General features: G+C 36.4%; 1 protein-coding gene across 10 annotated transcripts in view; it reads left to right on the top strand.

The window, feature by feature from the left end:
* The window catches only part of PTGER3 (prostaglandin E receptor 3), a 171289-nt gene that overhangs the window by 16319 nt on the left and 136219 nt on the right, over positions 1 to 18751 (top strand). For 9 of the 10 annotated variants that reach the window (XM_027058877.2, XM_053214224.1, XM_053214225.1 and 6 more), the window contains exon 2: positions 16230 to 16409. In XM_027058877.2, the coding sequence (XP_026914678.1) occupies positions 16230 to 16409 (180 nt within the window). Of the gene's footprint in view, positions 1 to 16229; positions 16429 to 18751 lie in introns of all 10 variants that reach the window. The other variant, XM_053214229.1, reaches the window with a different exon arrangement.

Below are 18751 nucleotides of genomic sequence, written 5' to 3'. Positions count from 1 at the left end.
CATAACGTTCAATTTCATAGTGGTTGTCTCTACTTTTCTTGGTTTACTAAAGCACTGTCAAATTACTTTATTGAAAATGTACAAAAAAGAACAGATTGAGTGAAAATACCTAAAAATAACACAAACTGGCTGGCTCAGATAATCACATGGGGTTAAAGAAGATTTCCTGCAGAATCTCATTGATCCATTCAATGACTGGCCTTATTAGGACCTTGGGTTTATAGAGCATATGTCATGTAAATCCCTGTAGAAGGTGACAAGAATTTTCACTTGTCCTACAATAAACTGTTAAAGGATTCCATTCAACACGATACCTACAATTTAGGAGGTATTTTCTGTAAAGGTGGGACCTCCATTTCATCCAGTTGTCTGTCTTTTCAGGCGTAGAACACTCACATAGAGTGGTAAAAAGTTTTATTAGGCAAACATTTTCCAGCTAGTACAATTCACAAATATTATTCTTTTCACTGAACTATTTATAAAACAAATAAAACTGTTTATTGAGTTCTCTTTGCCTAGTGGGAAAGTGTTTGACTACAGTCAAAATTAGAAAATTTGTTTTGACAGTTTTAAAACTTGCAGCATGATATAGTACGATTGGGATTCTTGCAGACCTGCTTTCATCTTTTTTTCTTATAACTGTAGAGAAAGAGCTGTAGTGAACAAACCTCAGTGTGCTGACAGTGACTCTCTCACAAAGAATTCAGGCATGTTACTATCTAGCGCCCTCTCACCCAGGCTTCAGATTCCTTAGTTTAATTCTTAAGATCCTGGATTTGGCCACATGTCCTACTCATTTTCCATCCTTCCCCCAGCATCCTTACCTTCTGTCGTAAAGATCAATTTGTAGCTCCTAGGATGATTCACACAATTTCCCACTCAGCAGTAGGAACTCTTTGTCTTCCAAAACTTTCCAGAAACATCCGCTATTTAGGGGGCCATGCTTTCCTGATCCTGGAGACAGATTTAAAAGCCCTCCCTTATAGTCCACAGTGCCTGTGTATACCCTGATCACTTAATTATGCACAGTTATATTTGCGGTTGTCATAATATTTATTATGGCAATGAGGACGATGGTCCACAGTAGACAAATGCTTACTTTATAGTAGGCACTATGCTAAGCATTTCACAGACACAATCTAATTTCATTCTGTCAACAACACTCTGAAAGGATACTGCTATCTCCTTTTTCAGCTGAGGAAATTAGTTTTGGTATGTTAAGTAGCTTTCCCAAATCACAAGGCTAACACAAAGCAGAGCTGACTTTCAAATCCAGATTTGTCTGATTTTATGGCCTGTGTGATAAATGGTTAAACTGTATGGCCTCCCTCTGGTTAATATTCATTTGTTTGTCTGATTCACTGTGCACTGTAAACTGCTTAAGAACAGAGACTTTGCCTTATTAGTCTATGAGTTTTCCTGGCCCATAGCAGCCACTCACTAAGTGACTATGGGACGAATGAAAAAAAAAAATGTTGTAATAAAGTGAAAAAGACACTAGATTTGGAATCAGAAAATTGATGTATAAATCCTGGCCTTAAAAGTTTTACATATATTACATGGTTTTTAATCTTTACATAAATGTTGGAGGTGGATGATATCTATCTCTTTTATTTTACTTTACTTTTTCATTTGCTGGTAAGCAACTTGCTTTAAGGTTCAGAGTTTGTAAATGATATTGAGCAAATCAAACCCCAATTTTTTTTTAATGTTTATTTTTGAGAGAGAGAGAGAAAGAGAGAGAGACAGACAGAGTGCTAGCGGGGGAGGGGCAGAGTGAGAGGGAGGCATAGAATCTGAAGCAGGATCCAGGCTCTGAGCTGTCAGTACAGAGCCCGACATGGGGCTCGGACTCAAGAACCACAAGATCACCACCTGAGCTGAAATTGGACACTTAACCAACTGAGCCACCCAGACGCCCCAAACCCAAATGTTTTTGATGCCAAAGCCACCAATACAGCTTGTGTCTAATGAATACTGTGTACTATGTATGCAGTCAGACTTGTGAGCATTTTTAAAAACATTTCTTTTCCTTTGTTACTTTTATTGTTTCCATGTTGTTGTTAGTAATAAAAATTCTCAGAAAGATTAAAAAATAGTTTTAGTGTAGACAAGAATGGGAGACACAACATTGTTTCTGTAATGGAAGAGAAAAGTTAATTGGAAGCAGAGGGTGGAAACACTAGAAAACAGCTACTCCAATTCCTGGTGTTCAAAGAAACAAACAAACAAGATGTTTAGGAAGGTGCCTGGGGATAACAATTAAACAATGAGGGATTTTAGCAACAATAGGGAAACAGTAAAAATAACAAAGAGAAAAACAGTGCTTCAAAAGATGCTCAAAAGTTTCAGTATAATTATGTTTCCCCCAGTTGTTATTAGAGATGATACAGTATATTGGCTTCAGAGTAAAAAAAAACCCATAACTGCAAATCCAGAGTTAGGACAGCCTTCAGGGCTGGTTAATCCCCAAGTTTAGCATTGTCATCAAGGACCAAAGCTTGTCCTGTCTTTTGCAGTCTACTGTGTTGGCCTCATCCTATCAATGGCTTGTTCCCCTCAGGTTTGGGATGCTTGGTAGTACAGAAACCTTTCCCTGACCTCCATCCACAGATTGACTTTCCACAGTTTCAGTTACTTGGTGGTCAACCGTGGTCCAGAAGCAGATGATCCTCCTTCTGATGTATTGTCAGAAGGTCCATAGTAGCCTGTCACCATGCTTACATCATTTACCTCACTTCATCTCGTCATGTAGGCACTTTATCACCTCACATCATCACAAGAAGGGTGAGTAAGGTGTAGTAGATATTTTGAGAGAGAGACCACATTCACATTACTTTTATTATAATATGTTGGGATAATTGTTCCATTTCATTATTAGTTATTGTTAATCTCTTACTGTGCCTAATTTACAAATTAAATTTTATCATAGGTATGTAGACGTAAGAAAAAAGATAGTATATGTGGGGTTTGGTACTATCTGTGGTTTCAGATATTCACTGGGTGTCTTGGAATGTACCCCTTATTTATTATTGGAGACTAGTATACATGCTTCCTAGTTCACGTCTAGCAGGAGTAAGAAGCTGTGTTTTTCTCTGGTTCCCTCCAGAGGAGGGAGAGAAACTTTCCCCCAGATATCCAGGGAAGGGAACTTCCTCTTGTTGCTTCATATGAGATCTTGTTGCTTCATATGGGATCACATCATCACCCCTGATCCAGACACGTTCTAGTATTTAGGGATGAGATCAGCTCTGGGGTGCTTAGACTCCCATGAAAGTAGATGTATGGATGAGAAGGGGAGATGGAAGAATGGGTGTTGGGTAGGCAACCAACAGTTGACACTATAGTGATGATACCTGTGCAGTTTAATTGAGGAAATATATGTGATAGGCCCTCAAAAAGTGTAAAGCCCGAGACCTTTGTCCGGTATGGTAGCCACTAGCCACATGTGGTTACTGGGCATTTGAAAGGTGATAATTCCAAATTAAGAGTGTAAAATACATATATGAGTGTAAAATACTCAGCAGATTTTGGGCATTATGTAAAAAAATAATGTAAAATATCTCAATCTCTATATTTATATAATATATATATATGTATATATATATAGTGGCTTGAATTATATTTCTTTTGGACAGAGCTGCATTAAACCAATGACTTTCAAATCGTTTTAACTGGAGAAACTATTTCAATAAATATTTTTAGAGAAATGGACAAAAACAGAATTGTTTTGGCCCAGTGGGGTAGGGAACTGAATATTTACAAATCCTAATGACATCTATTCACCAATTCCTGCAAAAACATTTATGAAAATGCTAACATTAAATATAGATTTTAAAATGAAATCAATAACATTCTCTAAGATAGTAATAGGAATAATTTTATAAATTACTCGCTTAAGGTCCTCCTTGGGAAGCCATATAGTGCAGTAAAAATGCCTTCAGGGAACTCACACCTTAAGGAGAGAGGGAGCTAATGGATTCAGTCGTTGGGATTTGACTATCTTCTCTTAGGAGCCTATAGTCTTTATAGGAGTTTGGCTTCTGAGTCATGGGAAGAATTGGTTTCTTCCTCATGTTTGCTTTCTTCTGGCTCCTATTAGTTAATCTGCTGTTGGACCAAATGGTATGAATCCAACTAAACCAACAGATGAGACAAAAGCAGCCTAAAGGGGGAAACATAGAAGATGAATAGGTTACAAGTTTCCATTTTCCTACATCCCATGTTGTGTGAATTCGATCTTGTTTAAAGTTTCTTCAAACCTGGTACAAAATTGTAACTGCTAACTGTAATTTAAGTGGTTTTGTAAAGTCTGATTTTCTGAAAATGAAAAGCACAATCTTTTCAGAAGAGCATTTTGAAAACTAAAGTTTATCATTTGCAATGTAAATAACACAAGGCACTCAATAGTTTTCACCTGCTGCATATGTGGTACATGAAAGGAAGGCATGATTGTGAAGGCGTTTTACAAAGCTGCTACATAAATTTTAAGGGATAATGGTGTTACAAAGGGACCTGTGTCTCTAAGGACATAGCAAGTTACAATTCTGTGGTAAGTCATAGCCACAGTCTATTAGAATCTGTGTACTGAGGAGGCAACAGTGAGGGTATCTTTTTTTAAATATATAATGACTTTTTTAAAAAGTTTATTTCTTTTGAGAGAGAGACAGCATGCACACACACAAGTTGGGGGAGGAGCAGAGAGAAAGGGAAAGAGAGAGAGAGAGAGAGAGAGAGAGAGAGAATCCCAAGCAGGCTCCATGCTGTCAGTGCAGAACCAGTTGCAGGGCTGGATCTCAGGAACCATGAGATCATGACCTGAGCTGACCATGACCAAGAGTTGGACGCTCAGCTAACTGAGCCACCCAGATGCCCCATTGAGAGGATCTTTTATGCTTCCTTTTGTTATACTTAACATCTGAAGAAGAAAAAAAATAAAAACAAATAATATTTACATAAGTCTGAGTATTTTACTGTTTACTATAAACTTTTGTACCTGTTAAAACAGCACAGTGAGCTGAGTGGGATGCAGGAATCAATGTCTTCAGTGCGGCTACTTGGTAGACCCAAAAGGTGAAAGAGTCAGCAGAAGTGTTTAATTGCGGCTTTCTCACACGAGCAGCAAAAATGCAGGTTTAACTTAGTGAACACAGTTCTCTTCAAAAAGGTTGAGGCATTGGAGACTGACCATCCTGTCATGATTGGGAAATCACAGAATGTTCTTTTTAATGTCAAAGAAAAAGTGACACCAACGCAAGACACCTTAAGCCCCTCCCATTGTGGGTCTGGCACTGCACAATTACTTAGCCCCTATTTACAGTCCACACAACAAGAGTTAACTATAGAAAAAGCTGGTGAATTTTACGAAGATGTGTTTTGTATTGGGAAAAAGAAAATGAATTACGTGAAATGTTAGGAAGTTCCTATGCTAACGCTGACTAGAAGCCTAACATTGACAGAGAATTTTACAAATAAATTAAACTATTATTTATGTGTTATCTGTGATACTCTGAAGGGTATTTTAAATACTTAATATAATATAGGTATAAGATATCGTTTCATATTTGTGGGCAAGAATTGTTTAAGCAAGGAACACTAGAATCCTATGTAACATTTTTTTTTAACAATGAAAGAACTTTTGACTTACTATAAATTATAAATTTGATAGTAAATATCCTTCTTAAAGACCGTGTTGTTATGCACGTCTTATTGTGGATTTTGTCTTGAGCTATATTTCTGGAAAAAAATGTTATTAAATACATAACAAGAATTCTTTCTTTCTTATTGATTCAACATGTTTTATTTTAAATATTTGCTTCTCGTATTGATTCTCCAGCGGAGCTTTCCAGTTTCTTCCAGGTTACTACTGTAGCTGTGAACATTCTGCTTAAAATCATGAGTGATGAGAAGATGTATGTACCTAAAGTCCTTTAGTACCTAAATTGAAGCTGTTATTCTGAGTAATTATAATAGCAGAAACACAACAACAACAACAACAACAAAAACAAGACCAGAGTCTTGAATAGGGATAGATATTGGTGGATTTGTACATTAGATAAAAACTCTAGAATCCTGTACCCCCATATGGGTAGGGGGTACTCGTCCTACCATTCATTCATTGGTTAATTCAAAATTATTTATGAATATACACTGTAATGTATTCTGTGTTAGCTGCTTCCTCAGGTAAACCTAAAAGGACAGAAATAATCCCTGCTCTTGTAATAATGTTAATGTATTAAGAGAGACTGATAATTAAAAACAAGCAACAATACGAAATGTTTAGTGGTGATAAAGGAAGTAGAGAATTTGGGGAGTCCATATTAAAACTTACCTGCTGGGCTTTTATCAAGGGAGATACCAAATAAATTGACATTTCAAGCCTACACAAAAAAATACATTGGGACTGGTCAAGTAAAGATGGGAATGGCAGTTGAAGGACCTGGGGGTCCATATTGTGAAAGTGCAGAAGCAAGAGGGACTGGCCCTTTTAAAGAACTCAAAGAGGTTCAAGATGATTGGGATATAAATGTGAGGGTAAAGAGTGGTGATGTGAGCTCAACAGGGGCTGAGTGGTGATGGGCCTTGCATGTTCATTTAAAGACTTCAGACTTTGCTATTGCAGAACTTTTCAAAGGGAAATAGCAGTAACATTCCCATTTTAGGAGCATCCTGTGTAAGCAGGATGGAGGGACTCGGAATAGAAGCTAACAAATCCTGTAATAGACTTTTGTGGTAGTTCAGACAGGAGATGGTGGTGGTCTGGGTTTAGGGTCAATAGGAATGAAGATGAAAGAAGTGAAAGATTAAACAAATATTAGGAAGTTAATGGGAGACTTTGTGATTGGATGTAAGGAATATGGATAATGAGGTGGAATGGAGGGAGAAGCAGAGAGGAATGAATCGAGATGAATCACGGATAACTCTTAGGTTTCTGTTTTAGGGAACTGGGTTTACTGAAATAAGGAAGATTGGTGGAGAAGCAGCTTTGAAGAAGATAATAATATTACTTTTGAGCCTGTTGAGTTTGATGTAAGACATCTAGGCAGAGCTGTGCTATAGGCAGATAAATTAATCAGTCTGGAGCTCAGAGAAGAGGTATAGCCTATAGCGCATAGATGGATTCTGAAGTCATCGGGGTAGAAGAGGTCACCCACTGAGTTTATGCACAGCAAGAAGAGGAGGCAGCCTCCCATTATTTAAGATAAGACCCCAAAATGCTAACATTTTCAGGATGGGTAGGGAAACGGGAGCCATAAAAGAGACTGCAAAGGATCACCCAGAGAGGTAGCAGGAAAATTAGTAAGAAAATCAAATCAAATCAAATGGCAACTTGAATATTTGGGTATATTTGGGAAATGCCAACCAGTACATTTGGGAACCTGAATCTTAGAGAAGAGAGTGTTTCAAGAAAGACTTGTAAGTGTCTGGTGGATTTTGAAGCCTTGGTGGTGGCCTTGGGAACAGTGCTTCTTGAATATTTGTGGGCACTAAGGCCAGGCTATTATAGGTTTAAGAATAAACGTAAGGAAGATAGACACTCTTTTGAGAAGTTCAACTGTAACTTCTACAGCAGTATGTGCAGGGATGTGAGAATTCTGCAGAAGGTTTTATTTTCTCAAGGTAGGAGAAGTTTAGATATGTTAATATGATACTGGGAAAAAGCCAAAAGTTAAAGGTAAAGAAGAAGGAGATAATTGAAAAAGTAAGGTCTTTGACATTCATGATGGCTAAGATCCGGGGCACAGATAGAACGTTAGTCTTAGGTAGGAGATGGAACACCTCTTCTCTTTGAACAAGAGGAAAGGAGGAATGGTTAGCAAAAGATGCTGAACTTGATGGCAAGAAGGTGAAAGGCCCCCAAAGAGCTGTTTCCTCTGTGAGGTGAAGGACAGTGAAAGATGTGTGAATGATTCTGTATCACAGAATTATTCTCATTCACTGTGGAGAATGAGAGAGAGAGAGAGAGGTGACTAGGGAGTGAAATAAGTTTGGGGACCATGAATTCAGAGAGACCCCAATATGTCCATATTCACCCAGTGTCCATCCCACATACAAGATGTGTCTCTGTGGATACCCTGTGAGATGAAGTCCTCTCACAGCATAGATCGAGAAGACAGTGTCATTTTGACATGAAATAAAGTTAAATGAGAATTTATCATATCAGGTTAGAACCACAGTCAGTCTGCATTGCATACAGGCTGTGGCACAAGGAGGGATATGTTTCAATGTACTGTCCATGAATCACAGAAGCCAGTAATTGACCACTAAACATCACATTCTCTCTAATAAGCCGTAATGAATTTGATGATTAAGTTAAATGTTTTGATCATTTATAGAGTGTCACACTGTTTACCTATTGGTTGTTAAATTATGCACATATCGACTACCTAAGAATTCAAACTGAAATGACCATGTGGTGGTTCCAGGATGGATTGTGACACTAACATCTTATCAATAAATTATTTAATACGTTATTGTTTATACAGAAGCTACCAACTACTCTAAATTCAATGCTTTTCTTTTGCGAGTGTGCAAATAACACATTTATTGCAGAGAATTTGGAAAACAAAGAAAAAAATAGAGAAGAAAATATAAATCTCCCTAATTCCCACCTGGAGATGTTTTTGTTTTATTTTTATTTTTTTTTAAACATTTTTTCATTTTTGAGAGACAGAGCCTAAGTGAGGGAGGGGCAGAGAGAGAGGGAGACAGAGAATCTGAAGCAGAATCCAGGCTCTGAGCTGTCAGAGCCTGACATGGGGCTCGAACTCACGGACCATAAGCTCATGACCTGAGCCAAAGTTGGGTGCTTAACCGACTGAGCCACCCAGGCACCCCACCACTTGGAGATGTTTTGAAAATTCGATTATACTATGTAATAAACATTTGTTTTTACTTTTAACATCCTGAATATTTCCTCATTATTAATTCTTTTTCAAAAACATCATTTTAAATGGCAGCATTGAAATACATATGTATTATGCATATCTCATATATAGTATGCAAATCAGTGGATATTACAGACTTTAAACTGTGCCTTACTGTTGGCCTTTTAAGTTTTCCTAATTTTCTTTTGAGGTAAATATCCCTGCACACAAAATTTAGTCCACGTCTCTGATTCCTTCTTTAATCAGTTGACTGCTGTTTAAAAAATTTTAGTAGGGTTGACACACAATGTTGCATTTGTTTCAGATGTACACCATAGTGATTAGACAAGTTTATATGTTATGCTGTGCTCACTACAAGTATAGGTACTGTCACCATACACCACTATAATTGTCATTAATACTGTGGTTCTCTGAGTGGGTAATAGGACTCAGCAATTCTGGGTTTAAATGCAACTGTATTTTGGCAGAAAAAAGGAAACTGTTTTACATCTAAATATTTGCAAGGATGAATGTTTTTAAAACCTTGACAAAGACATATTTTCTAGACTTTTCTCTTGACAACTGAGATGTAAAGGTTTGAAAAGTAATGAAGGTAGCTCTTCTGACATGTGTATCACAAAGTTAATTTATCACCCATAATCTAAGGAATACATACTTTTAGTGTAGATTTTGCTTTTCCCTTTTCAGCCAGAATTTGAATACTTAGTTACCGACATGTTTTTTTACTGTTCTAATAGAAAGGTATTTATCTAGACATAACATATGCACTGGGCTATACTGACCCAAATCACACAGAATTTACAATTCATGCAACTTGACAGGAAATGGTAATTCTTAGGTACCAAATAAAGTGATGACAGAATGCAGGCTTCTTTAAGATTTGGAGGTCTTCCTGTGCAGTGGTTTGTTAATGGTTCTGCATTACCAAACACCTTTGAAGTTCAAATTTTTTTCTTTCAAAAAAAAAAAAACCACTCAGGTAGAAATGTAAGGAAAGCAGACATACAGATAATGCATTCATTTCCTAGTATTCCTCAAGCATCCACTCTTCTTCTATCCCTGATCGTCAGAGGATTCTCTTCTGGAAGCATATGCAATAGTGCAATAGCGTGGGGCTTGGGAAGAGGTATTCATTGTAAATCAAAGACCTTAATTATTCTCATCTCATTTTAATTTTTGCAACTGCACTATAATAGATGGAGAAGATATTCAGCAAGCATGTATTAATCATGTTTTAGAGAAGGGAGAACTTAAGATCCAAAGTTAGTTAACTGGTCCCCAACCTAGACACAGAGCTGAGTCAGATTCATGGCGGGTCTCTAACTCTTGGTCAGTGTTTGACAAAGTCAGTTACTTCTAAAAAAATCTTCCCCTAAAGCTTTATGAATCTAGTTCCTTGTACTATTCAGTTGTCCATTTTCTAACTTTGTAATTTTCCTCTCTCCGCTGTTTTCCAAAAGACACATTTGGGGTTTTCCTGAAGAGTAATTTTATCTTTTGTTTACATATTTTACCTTTTGGCTTCTTTTCTTCTTCACATTAACTCCTTATTCATGTTCCAGCTCTGCCGCAGAACTGCTAAGAAAAAACTTAACCATGGAGGTATATGGAAGATGCCTTCCAGGCCAGCCCTTTGGTTTCCTAGTGAGTTTATTAAAGCATAGAGAGTAAATGGCTTGCCTAAAATCACACACGGTGGCCAGGCCAGCAGTAGAATTTATTTCTTCTGATTCTTCATTTGTCATTATTTTGAAGAATTTTATAAAATTACATAATAGTAAAGATGCAATAACATGACTTCTAGTAACTTTTTAAACATTTATGAGCTGTTTGTTTTCAGTTTTCAGATTAGATAAGGCAGGAGAAGCTTCTGAAACAGTAGAGTCTAGAATGCTGAGGTGATTTGGCAACTGGAGAACAGAGTTGTAACCAGACTGGAAAGTCTGCAATTATTTCTTAAGTCTCCAGTGAAGCTTCTTCCCATGATAATCCTTCAAATTATGTAATTAAGTGATTTAAAGGGCCCAGACAGGTTTCACTGTATTATAACGTAGTACATTTATTAAACGATAGAGGGAATTTCCAGTAGAGCAGGTTATCCTCCATAGCCTAATAACAAAGGATTATGGAAAACAAAACATCATAGATAAAAATTGGCTGTGAGGAAAGTTCTCTCACACAATTTTATTCCCTCCCCTACAAGTTAATTTTTCTGGGTTTACTCATTTATCATCTTCAATAGATATTTATGACCTATAACCCAAGGCATTTTTGAATCAAGCAGTGAAGTACCAAAGATTTTTAAACGTGTAGTTATAAATCCTGCTTCAATAAAACAAAATCCAAATGCAGCATATTAAAAACTGTCTCCTTGGTTAGTGCTTTACACATTGAAAAGGTCATTATCACTGGGAAAGAGACTTTTTTTGTTTAGATGGAGCAAAGCAGTTGCCCTTGACCCTAGGCAGGGATGGAGAAATTAGGGGATGCTGATATAGTTGGGTTTCTGGTTATCGCGGGCACAAAAAGAGCTCTCTATTCCTGCTGATAAACGGGGAGATGCAAGAGGCCTGGGAGAGTCACGTGGAGCCTGGGGAAGATGCTGGCAGAAAAGCTGCTCTCAGGGCCCCCAGAGTTAGTCTTAACCGCTCCCTTGACCAGATCATTACAAGAGGCTGTTCAGACAGAGCAATCTTGCAGATTATCCATGCATTTGCCAAAAAAGTAGACTCTGTGCTGTCTAAGCACCCTGGTTTTTATTTGTCCCTTTTCCCTTGTAAGGAATTGAATTGGACTAATAGGAAAAATGAATTCTGCTAGAAATCTACATATTCATGCCAAAGGTTTTCTTCCAAAGTCTGAATGTCTGAAAAATATTTGCAAAAATTGTAATCACTGTTTAGCTCCTGAAATACAGGGAAATCAACAGATGGATGCTAATTTGCATTTGTGTTCAAAATAAGATGGATTTGGGAGTCCTACTTCCATCCCTGCTGCCATTTGGAAATGGCAGTATCATGCTTTCTGTCCCTAATTGTAGTTATTGTCATATTGCACATCTCATGATTTCTGGGAAAAGCTGGAGTGTCTCTCCCCATGCGCCAGCTATTGCTTACAGAGCTTGGTTTCATAATTTCATAATCACTGAATTGTCTGTAGTAAATTATGGGAAATTACAGGGGACTAACCAATGTAAGGCATATGAAACCTATAATAGTCTAATAATAATTTATATTTTTAAGCCCCATAAAAACTTAAAATAATCAAGGAGGCTGTGTAAAATGACTGAAATCCCACTTTAATTAGTAATTTTGTAAATTTTCCTGATTACAAGAAGTTGGACAATTTCTATTTTATTTTATATTTGAAAAAATGAAAATGTAATTGAAGTGAGTTTTTAGATCATTCTAGATCAGGCCCAGAGAACTTCCTGAAAGATGGTAGGTGGTCAAATATATTTAATTATTGGATGAAGTGAGGGGTTAAAAGAGCTAGATACAACCTTTCCAATAGTTTATAAATGGAGAAAAAAGAAATAATAGATGTATGTTTTTCTTAAAAGCAACCTAATTGAAAATAAAATTTTATCCCTTTTAATCAAACACATTGAAATCTGATAGAATAACAAGAATTAATTTTTACATGTTACAGACTTAGAAATTGAGGTAATTTAAATAAGAGTTAGGATGAAGTTTACTTTGACTTTATGTTAAAAAAAAGTTTCCTAATAAAAGTGAACAAAGTAAACAAGCTTGCTAAGATGTTTTATCTATCAGAGACAGTAAATCATTTTCAAGAAACTTCCTCCCCATCCCTTCTCCACCTCTTTTGAGAGCTCACTCTGTGGGTGTATTAGTTTTCTACTGCAGTACTCTAACAAATTAATATAAACTTAGGGGCTTAAAACAAGACCGACTTCTCTTACAATTCTGTATGTTAGAACCCTGACATGAGTCTTACTGGGTTACTCTCAAGGTGTCCATTGGGCTCCATTCCTTTCTAGAAGCTCTGAAGGAGCTCGGAGAATTATGTCCTTACCTTTTTCAGTTTCTAGAAGCCATCCCCATTCCTTAACTCACCTCATGGCTCCCTTCCTCTATGTTCAAAACTGGCAATGTTGTATCTCACTGACAATTCTCTGTACACACATCTCCCTCTCCCCACAGCTGGATAAAATTCTCAGATTTTAAGGACCATGTGATTACACTGAACACACCCAGGTAATCCCAGAGAATCTCCCCATCTCAAGACCCTTATCATGAATCACATCTGCAAAGTCCTTTTGTCATGTGTGAAAACGTATTTGCAGGTTCTAGGAACTGGGACATAGATATCTTTGGGGGCCATCTGTGTATGCAGTGAGAGGTAGTGTTCAGTTCACAAGACTATGAGCCAGCATCAGAAGACACTGACATAGATTTACTTATTTAAAAAAAAATTGGTGTATAATAATTCGTGCTTATTAATGAAGGCAGTTATCATCAACTTCCTTTCAAAGAATTTCATAAATTGTTTGAAATGTTTTTATGTACATACAACTTTTAAAATAATTTAATAATTATTTAATGGTAAATTATTGCTTAATAGTAATAATTCCATTGCCTTCCACAAGTCTATGTATTTCACAGAATTTAATTATAATAACAATATAGCTTTATATACATAATCTACTTTATATTCTGTTTTCACCTAATTCTTACATATACTAGTATACAAATAAGGAATATTTTATTAAACTTTACTCCTGATGTTAGAAATTTATGTGTTTAGTTTCTTACTAATATAGATAATGCTTCGCTAAATATTGACTTATTTATACAGCTGTTTTTGCTTTTATTGTATAAATCCCTTGGAAACAATTCCTTTGAAAGAAATTACAGAGTAAGAATATATGACTATCTGTGGGTTGTCTACCCATTCCCCTGTTCTTATTTGCTTATATCACCATAATTTGCTCAGGTGTTAGGTGGTAATGTGGTCAAGGACCATGATTTAAGCCCCAGGGGATGAATTTGTCCTAAACAAAACCTGGAAGTTTCTGTCTCTTTTGCCAGTGATTGGTTTAAGAATCTGTGGTCAAATTTGTCCAGTTAGACCAAGTTGAAGTTTTTATAGCTGGTGCGGGTTTGATCGGAGCTAGAATTTAATTAAGATGATGAATCTGTCGTGTGCTGACATTTGTATGCACCATCTGGGTGTCTTTTGTTACCGTAGTTCAGATGACAGAAGGAGCTGAAGTAGGATGAGATTGGAACAAGAGCAAAAGGCACTGAAGAGAATGAGACAAAGGAAAGATTTGAAGAAAACTGACATGACTGTATAAGGGAGCAAGTGCCATTGCTGGGATTGTGGGTGTGTGGTCCAGAGTGTTTTAGATGTTCAGAGATGTTGACCTCAATTTGAGATATATGACCTAAGGACAGACATCCAAATAAGTGTGGGCTTCACAAGAAACCTTGGGTCCAATAGAATGGACTGTGAGCAACAAATGAAAGCCTCATATATAATTTTAAATTTTCTAGTGACATTTCGGGGCGCCTGGGTGGCGCAGTCGGTTAAGCATCCGACTTCAGCCAGGTCACGATCTCGTGGTCCGTGAGTTCGAGCCCCGCGTCGGGCTCTGGGCTGATGGCTCAGAGCCTGGAGCCTGTTTCCAATTCTGTGTCTCCCTCTCTCTCTGCCCCTCCCCCGTTCATGCTCTGTCTCTCTGTGTCCCCAAAATAAATAAATGTTAAAAAAAAAAATTTCTAGTGATATTTTTAAAAAGTAAAAAAAAAGTAATGTTGATTTTAATAATACATTTTATTTGACACAATGTATCAAAATGTTATCATTTCATTATAAAATCATTACATATTCCAACATCTCAGTTTGTCCTGGCCACATTTCAAGTGCTTAAGAGTCGTGCAGCACAATTAGAAAGATGAATTCAGGAGCCAGTTATAAAGTCAGCACCTTTCTTTGTCTGCTAATGTGAACCTGTGTTTGGGTTGTTTCTGCTAATGTGAACCTGTGTTTGGGTTGTTTTGTTTGTTCACTTGTTTGTTTTTTGCTGTTGTGAATAACACTGTAATGAACAGTCCTATGCACAACTCCCGGGGCAGGAATTCAGGATGGTATATCCCTAGGAGTAGGATTGCTTGCAGGTAGCAGAGGAAATCGTGCTTGTTTCTCCAAGAAACAAGATTCTTCAAATCTTTCGTTTGTCTCATCCTCTTCAGTGCCTTTATTTTCCACAGTGGGTGTTCCAGTTCACTTTTCCAGATAATGGTGTGTAAAAGCGTCCTCATTTCTCCACATCCATACTAACATTTGGGAAAGTCTCATTTTTTCATTTTTGTCAAACTAGTGGGTGTAAAATGGTTCTTATTTTCTCATAATTTGCACTTTTCTGATTATTAATGAGCTTGAATATCTTTTCAGAGGTATATGAACCTTCATTCTTTTCTCTTCTATGGAAATCACAAATATCCATTCATATATAAATATATTTATATGATATATGTCATATAATATTATATTTATATATATGTCATATTACCTATTTATTCACAAATATTTGTTGAGCACTGTTTATTAAGTATTGGTTTAGGTACTGGCAATATATTAGTGGGGAAAACAATAGTCCCAAATCCTGCCCTCCGGAAGTTTACATTCCAGAGTGTGTATATGGTGAGAAGGGAGAGATAAAAAAAACAAAGCCCTATAGGTCAAGTGGTATTAGGAAACCTCGTTGAAGTCTGGCTCAGCCATTTTACATCATTAAACCTTGGCAGCAACTGTAAAAAGGAAACTGTAATGCTATCTCTCTTAATTTTTTATTAAATGCATATAAAGAACTTGATGGAGTCCTGGCAAATTGTATGGACTCAGAAAATGCTAAGAATAAGTATTATTTCCTCCTTTCTTGCTTCTACTTTTTTTTCTGTAATTTGCTTCAGTTAGGACTACTGATGTTTAAGAGTAAATTTGTTTTGGTTTGTTGAAGTGTTGGCTTTCGTTAGGGTGTCAACCCATTGGTACTTTCTGCATCAAGACAGATGACTGGCTAATTTTGAGATGTGTTTTTGAGATTTCAAGCTTCTTAAATACCAAGGACCAAGATCCTGAGAACATGTACTTTTTAAAAGGCTGCATTAGGTCAAATGCCAAAAATGAGGGAAAATCTGTAGGAATGTCTTGTATTCATTCAGGTCTGTGTCCTGTGAATATAAATTTTTCCTGAATTAATCATTTCAGTCCAACAACCAATTTTCTGTAAGCTATGTGCAAAGTATTGTGCAGAGGAGATACATGTGACTTTGTTAATCTTTGGAACAATTATTTGTCCCTCTTTCTTAGATAATGATGTTGAAAATGATCTTCAATCAGACATCTGTTGAGCACTGCAAGACACACACTGAAAAGCTGAAAGAATGCAACTTCTTCTTAATAGCTGTTCGCCTGGCTTCACTGAACCAGATCTTGGATCCCTGGGTTTATCTGCTGCTAAGAAAGATCCTTCTTCGAAAGTTTTGCCAGGTAGCAAATGCTGTCTCCAGCTGCTCTAATGATGGACAGAAAGGGCAGCCTATCTCATTATCCAATGAAATAATACAGACAGGAGCATGAAAGAGAACACCTAATCAACTTGCATGTTCACAGCTTTTGGCAACAAATAGCCCTAAACCTTACTGTGAATTTAGGCATCTCTGGCATGCCACCATGTATGCATTGAAGGAGAATTTTGATATAAGGCTAAATGGTCTCAGAAGCATAGATAATCCCCTGTGTGCCAAAAGTATTGAAATACAAACAAAGGAAAATATATTAGTGACAGTCTAATGTTTTTGGGTCTCTGCCATTTGTAGTTGAATATGTGATTATTTATGAGATGAACACATTTTTTATAAATGATCTTGGTCTGTGGTGGGGATGGGATAGGAAAAGTTAATATTCCAGTATACTGAGTACTTGGGGGATTGAATGCATAGATCATCAAAGATAGGCAAAGATTTGCTTTTGTTCAAAGACCTTGGTCTTCTGTATTCTCTTTCTTTCTCTCCATGTCACTCTTTTCCCTGTATATTTTTTTTAAAAAGTTGCATTAGGATAAAAACATATAATGTATACAATATTTGGTGGTACTGATGTACATATTGCTCAATCTATAAATTATCTGCTGAACGTATAAAGTTTAAGTTTTGGTTGTATTGGTAATTAGGTTTACTCATTATCTAAATGACAGCCAATTCCATTTATTTCAAATATGGTGGGATTTGTGACTATCCAAATACTAAATATTCTTCTTTTTTAATACATTTTTAATTCCTACAAGCCTGGATAAGATTCATGAATCTGATCTTGAGAGTCAATGTAGTGGTTTTTCAAAATGCTATTTAAGAACTGATTGGAGAACTAAATATAGGTACTGTGCTTAATTATCTTCCTTGATTTTTCCACCAAAAGTATTCTCTAGTCTTTTGGAATATCTAAATACTAACTCTGATTCTAAGACCGATAAATATTTTGAAGGTTCCATAAAGAATTTGGCCTTATTTATAGAATAAGAAAATTAATAAGGTTGACCCCTCACAGCACTTTCTCTGTTCCGTCTTTATCTAAATATTTATTATTAATATATTTTTCTTATAGTCTACATGTGTACAAACCTTGATGGCTAAGGTTGATATATTTTGGGCACAAGTAGATCATTACATTAAGTTTTGAGAGTTGCACTTAAAAAAAAAGAATCTCCCCAACAAACACAATAATCTTTTAATTTGGACCCACACAAAATGCTCTCTGTTTTCTTTGGAGCATTCATTTTGCAAACTCATTAACATTTTCTCATGAAGATCTTAATTTACAGCTTATCTTATTGTATTCCTAGTTTAAAAAAATTAAGATTTATTTTATACTTCTTTATAGTACTACTTTTTCCCCTGTATTTAGTAGGCATTTGAGGAAGAATTGATTTCAACAGGTACAATATATGCATTAGGTTAATATGTAAACCATCCCAGGTCAATCAGGAATAATCAATTTAAAGCAAAGTGTTAAGCTGAGTGAGAAACAAGATCTGCTGAGAGCCTATGTAATTCATGGCGGTTGTACTGCCTATGTTTTAGAAAAAATGATGATAAATAACCTAATACTAAAGCCCCATTGTAAAATCTCTCTATGCTATAGAATTGGGTTTCCCACAGGTCACCTCATGAAGAATTAGACAAAACTACCTCCTTTTTCAAGAAAAAAAAAGTGCACTTAAATGACCTTATAGTAAAGAAGCTTTACCTCTTGAATGGTCCTCTGGTCCTGGGTTATAATCAGATACACACACACACACACACACACACACACGCGCGCGCATGCACACACGCACACACACACAGAATGAATTTAACTGGTATGAGTGTCATTGGGTTATTCCTTCCAGCACCTAGTCCAACACTTGAAACATAGAAAGCGTTCAGAATGTATTCAGTGAATGAATGAATAAATGTCTGCCAAAACTCAGTGCATATCAGTGAGGCACCTGCCATATGATTGAAGTGCTTCATGCCATTACAGTCCATAAAACTGATAAAGTGAATGATCTCTGCCTATTTAATTACAGAAATATGAATTTATCTTCAAATGTGTAGTATCATATTGCTGTACAACAAAGTGCTTTTTTTGTGTTAATAATTTAAGAGACCGATACTTCCAAATGGTAATGGAGATTACTGTCAAAGAAATATCACTTTTCTTCAAAGCACAGAAATACATAAAGACAAAACAGCCTCAAACTTATCCTTAATGACAAAATAAATATCTTCCCAGCGATACATGGTAGGAGTGGACAAATGGCAGCTTTTGAACAAGGTTGAAAAGGAAGTAGA

The sequence above is a fragment of the Acinonyx jubatus genome, chromosome C1, assembly GCF_027475565.1.
Source record: "Acinonyx jubatus isolate Ajub_Pintada_27869175 chromosome C1, VMU_Ajub_asm_v1.0, whole genome shotgun sequence".
NCBI lineage: Eukaryota > Metazoa > Chordata > Mammalia > Carnivora > Felidae > Acinonyx > Acinonyx jubatus.
Note: the sequence above shows the minus strand (reverse complement) of the source record. Positions and strands in the feature narration are given on the sequence as shown.